This window comes from Elephantulus edwardii, unplaced genomic scaffold (genome assembly GCF_000299155.1).
Source record: "Elephantulus edwardii isolate Elephantulus edwardi_28Jun2011 unplaced genomic scaffold, EleEdw1.0 scaffold00044, whole genome shotgun sequence".
In the NCBI taxonomy this organism is placed as follows: domain Eukaryota; kingdom Metazoa; phylum Chordata; class Mammalia; order Macroscelidea; family Macroscelididae; genus Elephantulus; species Elephantulus edwardii.
Window position 1 is genome coordinate 17,552,783 of NW_006399794.1, and position 7,926 is coordinate 17,560,708.

Consider the following 7,926-nt stretch of genomic DNA (forward strand, 5'->3'; position numbering starts at 1 on the left):
ATAGACCTGGAGTGCTTGGCAGAAAGAAGCAAATGCAGAACTTCTCTGGAGAAACACACTCAACACGGACTGCATAGGATTCCCATAGAGTCAAGAGAACATATTTTTAGAATGAGAACATATACTACTTCCTTTGTGTTGTTGAGCTCATGATGCTACCTTTGTATTCGAGGAAGAAAAAAAGCCTGAATACATGTGTGCTGCCTTTAGGAGCTCTGATGAAGTGGTGCGTTTGGTGTTATGCTGCTAGCGGAAAGGTCAGCAGTTCAAATCCAGCAGCTTCTCTGAGGGGAAAAGATGGGTAGTTTCTTCCCATAAAGATTTACAGCTCTGGAAACCTCATGGTGTGGCACTATAGTAGGTCAGAATTGAGTCAGCCATTGTGGGATTTTCCGGTGTGTGCTGTACAGTCTGAAGAAATGAAATAATAGAACATAACTTGGGTGCAACCTGGCCTTTGGGTATGACACACATTTAGCTGCTTCTTGTCCTTGCAGAGCTCATGGAAGAAGTGACATCATCCTTCTCCACCAGCCCTCTGTTCCAGCAGGAATACAAGAGAGGGATCACCTACCGAATCCCAGCCTTGCTCTACATCCCCCCTGCCCAAACCTTCCTGGCTTTTGCAGAGAAGCGTTCTTCGTGCAAGGATGAGGATGCACTTTACCTGGTGCAGAGGCGAGGGTTGAGGACTGGGCACGTTGTACAGGTAACTCTTCATCCCACATCTGGGCCGGAACTTCAGTTTGTAACTAGTATATCTCAGAGTCTGTGTCTTTACCCTTCAGTGCGTGGCAAGTTTTATGTGGAGAAATAAGGAGAAAATAATAAAATCAGTGGTTGTCATTTATTGAATGTTAATTGTGCATAGTTTACAATAGGCTTGAGCTACAGCACTTAATAGTTGTCTCTCAATGGATTGTCACAGCCACTCTGTGGTATAATATACTGTAGTTTTTCAGATGAAGAAATAGGCTTAGAGATTGCCACTTGCCCAAGGTTCCATAACTAATAAAGCAGTAGAAGTGTTTAAAACTCCACCTGTGATTCTAGTTTGAGTTTAAATTCATTAATTATCCTTTCTAATTCTTTCTAATTCTAACAAGTCACCCAGAGAGGCAAGCATTATTAGTTCCCTTTTATGGTAAGGATCCTATTGTTTCAAGATCTAGAACTTTCTCTCAAGATCACTACTAGTGGATGATGGGGGTGAGGTGTGTTTTAGAATAACAGCCTTACTACTATTACAAATAAATGCTTTAGGTAAGATAGGTATTATCTTCCATTTTATTGGAGGAAATTTGGGCTCAGAGAATGAAAGTGACTTGTCTTGGTCACATATGCTTACAGGTGACAGAACTGAGATTGGAATCCTCACTATGAAGAAGCACATTTTTGTATTTTCAATGGGAGAAATTGTTTTTGGACTTGTGGCCTATAGCAGTATATCAGGTCATTTTTTTCATTATTTTTTCAGAGTTCTTGTTGTTAGGTGCCACTGACTCTACTACAACTCACAGTGACCCTATGAACAACAGATCAGATCCTGGCCCTATCATGTGCCATCTTTACCATCTCTAATATGCCCAAGCCCACTGTATAGTCACTGTGTCAATCCAAACCATTGAGAGTCTCTTCTTCTCTTTTTTCTGACCCCAGCCTTTCCCAGAATGATGGTTTTTTCCCCCAATTGGCCTCTTCTGACATATGACCAAAGTATGTGAGTATAGAGTTTCACCATCCTTGCTTCCCAGGAATCTGCTGGTTGCACTTCTTTCAAGATAGACTTGTTTTTGGCAGTCAATGGGATATTCAGATACAGCATCAAACCTTTTAAAACTTTTTTAAAAATGTGACTTAACACTGTATGATAGAGAAGTTTCACTGAAGATATATGTGTTAGCCCAGTGAACTATGACAAAGCCAACACTTGTGAAATCACCGCCCAGCTCAAGATACACCCACTTCTCCATTAGACACATGGATAGGTTCCAAAGAATAGTCATCCATGCAGACCCATGTTCACAAAAAGTTAGAATGACTAAGTTCTTATCTAACTACCATAGTCTGTCACTTAAAAAAAGAAAAAAAGAGCAAACCAACAGCAAACCCACTGCCATTGCATTGATTCTGACTCATGGAAGAATCAGATCTCTGTTAGGTTTCCAAGGCTGTAAGTCTTTACAGGAGTAGAGTGCTTATGTTTATCTTGTGAAATGACTGGTGGATTCAAACTGCCAACCTTTCCGTTAGTAGCCCAACACATAATTCACTTTGTCACCAGGCCTCCCTAAGTACATCATTAAAAACTCCCAGACTGCAGTATTACATAACTGCCAAACCTCTGAGACTCAAAGCCCAGCCAGGTTGATATATAACCCTAACTATCACAACCACACCATTGTATTCAGAACTGGCAGATGTATGTCATTAATGTGCAAAATAGTCTGACGGTACATGTTTTACTGTTGTCGTAAGTGTGAAATAGCTGACAATATGGCAGTTGGATAAATAAGGAGTCTGTGTAATGCTAGCACCTCCAAAGCCTTATATTCATTTTTCCTTCCTCAGTCTAATTAACAGTCCTGATATAATAGCTCCAGTTCAGTTGTACTTGCTTTTAATCTGTCTATTCTTTTACATATCGCGGCTTTTGTTGTGGTTTTTTGTTGTTGTTGCTGCTGTTGTTCAGTATTTTTGAAGTTCCTATAAGTTATGTGCAGTTGTAATGTATTCATTGTTGTTGTTTTTATGTGTCATTGAGTTGAAACTGATTCATAGCTGACCCTGCAGCTGATTTTCAGAAGACATCACCCTTCTGTCAGTGGAGGCTGTGTGTTGCTATGATGAACATGTCCAGCAGCATTCGCAGACCAAACTGAACTAGGAAGAGAGGCCTAGTGATCTGCTTCCAAAATTTATTCAGTGAGGCCCTCTAGCTCATAATGATTCCACGTGCAATATATGAGTTGCGATGAGTCTGCAGTGGAGTTTATCTCAGCCACAGTTGAGATTTCTGGAGGGGAAAGGCTGACCTCTCTGAGGGACTTCCTCTCAGTTCTTAGCCTGTCCTTTTTTCATTACCTTGTTTATACTTTGGTGCTTTCAGGCAGATGTTTATATTTTTGTTTTAATATTTTATCTAGTTCTCATTGGAAGGAATGGTTCAGTTACCTGGTTTGTTGTGGTAGGAAGTCTTTTTCCTTTACCTTTCTTATGCAAAAAGTAAATAGTGGTATACTACATAAGCTTTCCTTTGTTCATTTGACAATAAATCATGGAAACCTTTCCAGATCAATTCTTTTCCTTATTCACCCCATGCATTACATGTGTGCTCACCATGGGGATCCCTGCGCTCCCCTACCGATCGCTGTATTTGTATTGTTTCCAATATTTTGCTGTTTCAAGCACTGCTACAGTGTCTAAATTTTGTGTGTACTTATTGAGCATGTAAATCTTAAGATCAGTTCTCAGGATTGGGAACGCTGGGGAAGGAGAAATCCATTTGTGGTTTTGATCCTGCACAACAGTGAGATCATTTTGTACTCCATCTCATGCTAGGAATTTGTCTGTTTTCCATTTTACCAGCAGAGTTTTGTAAAACTCTATGACTTTTCCAGTTGATTGTTTTCATTTTTTTTATATGTGAGTATTGAACATAACTGCCTCCTCCTCCCCCACCCTTTCTGTGAATTGTTGAATCTTATTTTTTGTCCTTACCTACAACATTTCTGGAAGTTTTCTTAGTAATTTCTAGTTGCAATGTTAAATCTTCAGATACTTAAACAGACTGTTGTAAAGGAGAAAGATGTGATAGCTTCCATAAAGATTTTAGCCTCCCAGACCTTCTAGGACAGCTCTGCTCTACCGTTTAAGCCACTTTGAGTTGGAATTGACTCCATGGCACACAGCAGATATCAGGCTTTGTTTATAATATGCCATTTAATCCTTACAACTGCTCCTCTCTGAGGTCCCTATTAAAGTCTTTATCTCGTAGATCCACGTAGAACCTAGTAGCGGACAAATTAGGAAAACTTCTTCGTCATAACCACACACCTTGATGGATTGAGTCACTGGGCCTAGGAGCTGAGGACCATAGTCTGAGAGAGCACTAACGTCAATTGGCATAACATTGTCCATAAAGACAATATTCTACATCCTACTTTGTTGAGTAGAAACGGGTCTTAAAAGCTTGTAGGCAGCCTGCTAACGTACAACTGTTGGTCTCTCCCCATCAGAGAAAAGTGGAGAAAAGAAAGGAGTATTAGTCTGAACGACTAATGAGCTATGTGAAATTTGGTTTCTATGACCTGGAGACCAGAAAAATTAGATGGGGCCCAGCTACCTCTATTGACTGCTCTTAAAGAGATCACAATAGAAATTCCCTAACAGACTTGGAGGAAGAGGTCTGAGTCCTCAAGACAATGGCACTTAGTCAACCTTTAAACCTGGAGCTGGAATCATCCCTGTGACTCTTGTTCCAGCTAAACAACTGACTGGGCTACAAGGTGATTCCTAACTCAAGGAAGGAACACATTCCTTAGGACAGTCAGCCAGACAAGATAAAACGGGCAGCATTTGCCCAAGGATAAAGCTCAGAAGCAGGAAAGGGTAGGAGAAAAAGGACTATGGAAACAAGAAGCATGAAGGAAGTAGGAAGAGTGCTGTTACAATGTGTACTGTCAGTGTCACAGAATAAAATGAGAAAGGGAGCAACCTGTACATTATCTAGTATTGTTTATTTATAGCTTCTGAAGTGTTTTAGATTATTTGAGACTTTCCTGACTACCTGGGCCTTAGTAGTTTTAGAAATTTCAATGTTTTTTTATCTCAAAGTACTAGACTTTTAATGAGCCTCATGTCTTTCTGTCAGTCTCTTACTCCTATCATTCTCTCTTCTATTTCCTCTTGTCTAGTGGGGGCCCCAGGAGTCACTGATGACAGCCACTATGCCTGGGCACCGGACCATGAACCCCTGCCCTGTGTGGGAGAAGAAGAGTGGCTGTGTATACCTATTCTTCATCTGTGTGCGGGACCACATCACTGAGCGGCAGCAGATAGTGTCCGGCAGGAATGCTGCACGCCTCTGCTTCACCTGCAGTCAGGATGCTGGATGCTCGTGGAGCGAGGTGAGGGACCTGACTGAGGAGGTCATCGGCCCCGAGATGAAGCACTGGGCCACGTTTGCTGTGGGCCCAGGTCATGGCATCCAGCTGCAGTCAGGAAGGCTGATCATCCCTGCCTACACCTACTACATTCCTTACTTTTGCTTCAGGCTACCTTGTAAAACCAGACCTCATTCTCTGATGATCTACAGTGATGACCTAGGTACTACATGGCATCATGGCAGGCTCATTAAGCCCACAGCAACAGTGGAGTGTGAGGTGGCAGAAGTGATTGGGGAGGCTGGCCACCCTGTGCTGTATTGCAGCGCTCGGACATCGTGTAGACACCGGGCCGAGGCTCTCAGCACCAACCATGGTGAATGCTTTCAGAAATCCACCCTGAACCACCAGCTCTGTGAACCCCGGCACGGCTGCCAAGGCAGCGTGGTGAGTTTTCAGCCCCTGAAGATCCCACATAAATACCAGCACCCAAGTGGCAAAGGTGATCCTGCTGTTCAACAGAGCCCTCCATCAGACAGCTCACTGAGGCTGGAGCAGGAAGCTGGAACACTGTCTGAATCATGGCTCTTGTACTCACACCCAACTAATAAGAAGCGAAGGGTCAACCTAGGCATCTACCTCAACCAGGCCCCCTTGAAGTCCACTTACTGGTCCCGTCCCTGGATCTTGCACTATGGGCCTTGTGGCTACTCTGATATGGCTTCTGTGGAGGAGGAGGGCTTGTTTGGGTGCTTGTTTGAGTGTGGAATCAAGGAGGATTGTGAGCAGATTAGCTTCCGCCTGTTTACAGTGCAAGAGATCCTGAGCCATGTGCAGGGAGAATGAACAAGCCCTGGTGAGAACCAGAAGTTACTAAAGCCTCCATAGAATCCAAAAGCTTGATATTCTCTTTATGCATAGGCACAGGACCTGTTCACTCCTCCACTTCAAAAAGTAACATGAAAATTTTCCTGTAGCTTCCACACTGGAAAAGAGCATTGAACTCTTTGGACTTAGAAGTGGTATTTACTGTGCTACTGATTTTGTGACCTTCATTAAGTTACCTTACCTCTTCTGGGCCTTATATCTCCATTTAAAAAATGAGAGAGTTGGTTCTGTGATTTCTCTTCTTGCCAACCCTAGGAGAGGCAGAGTGCCTGGGTGCTCCATTAACAGAAAATCCCAGCTGCTTACAGGATTCTGTGATCTCAAATTTGAAATAAAGTAACCTAGCTTTTCAAATGATTCTCTCTTCATCCAAGAAGTATCTTTATGGGAATGAAGATCTGGATCGTTTATTCCGTTCTTTATAACCAAAAACACCTCCACACCCTCGCATGCGTTGAACTCTGCAGACTCTAGCCTGGAAGAATTGGGAAGAAGAGTGGAAACATGAAGTCACCTACCTTCTCTGGATTTGCAGCTCTGCACAGTCTTCCTTATCCAGAAAGATTCATTTATTTGGGAGAAAACACAGTTCCTTGTGCTGTTCTTTCCAGGGTTCCTTGATAATAATGTTTGTTGTTTTTGATGGCATTAACTCCTGTGAAAGATGAGCCGTAAGTTCCTTTATCTGAATGACTCCTGATGGGAAAGGGTATGATTGAAAACATTGGATAAAACTTCCCATAGTTTCTGCCTTCAAGGAGCTCAAGAGCATATGGGTGAGAAGAAGGAGAAAATGTATCTGATGCGATAGTTTCTAGTTGCTGGATGCGAACGTGGAGTGATAAGTAGCTCCTGTTGTCATTACCTTTGTTTGTATTTCCAGTGTTACCACAATAACCTACCCTCAGACTTTTCCAGGTTGCACAGTTTCTCCCATGTTATTTCCTCAGAATGTTGTCCTGGACAATCTATACTTTAACGTATGGCATCTTTAGCCTCACCATTGGGAAGGTCTCTGGAACCTCAAGCCTCTGAGTTGGACGTGTCCATTTAACCTACTGGAATTACTGTGAAATATGGATCCTCTTTGTCTTACTGTTTGGTTCTGAACTTAACCTATGGTAGGTCTTTAAGGTGATAATAGATTTATTGCTTCTATTTCAGACTGTTTTGCTCACAACTTGTCATTGTCATAGAAATTCTGTCATAAGCATTATTACCTTGGATAAGAAAGCTCTTTCATCCCTATTTTAGGAATGTGGAATTATTAGTGGAATATTCCCAGGAGGCTACAGATAGCAGGTGCATCAGTGAGGTAGAGGAGGGACCTCCACATTGAAAATGTGGCTAATATAGTTTACTTTGGTATTATTGCTTAAGCCTATGGCTTGAATGACTTAAAAAAAATTCCTTTAACCTTTCACCAGATGCTCTGCTGGAGAAGGAGTGGCAATCTCCTCCTGTACCAGTCAGATTCGATTTGACAATACGCACACACACAAAATAATAAAATAAAAAAAAATTTAAAAAAATTCCTTTAACCTTTAATACATTGCCAAAATAATCTTCCCCATACCCAATTAGGATAATTCACTCATTTATACATTTCTCTAAATATTTCCCCAAGTGCACACAATACAATATACTTTTTATTTCCTATTGAAAATCCCCTGTGGCTCCTCATTGCCTCAAAATGGTGTTTACATTCAGCCTGCCTTGTAGGACCTTCCAATAAGTTGTAGGGCAAGATGATGAGTACGTGTTTCCCTCTACTTCCTTCTACTAAGGCCCATGTCAGGGAGCCCCTCTGTCAAGTTGACATTCAAGAAAGTTGTGGGCCCAGAGGTACGCAGGTTTGGTGGTACAAAAAAAGACTTGGAGAAATAGAATTAAAAGGTCAGTCTTTTCCTGAATCCCTAAACCCCCAAGCCAC

The 7,926-nt window shown here is 42.0% G+C and overlaps 1 protein-coding gene across 1 annotated transcript; it reads left to right on the forward strand.

The window, feature by feature from the left end:
• Positions 1–502: 502 nt before the first annotated feature.
• Positions 503–5,993, forward strand: NEU3 (sialidase 3 (membrane sialidase)). Its single transcript, XM_006885737.1, is given in 2 exon segments — positions 503–709; positions 4,917–5,993. Coding segments are annotated over 2 exon segments (1,284 nt in total).
• The last annotated feature ends 1,933 nt before the right edge of the window (positions 5,994–7,926 follow it).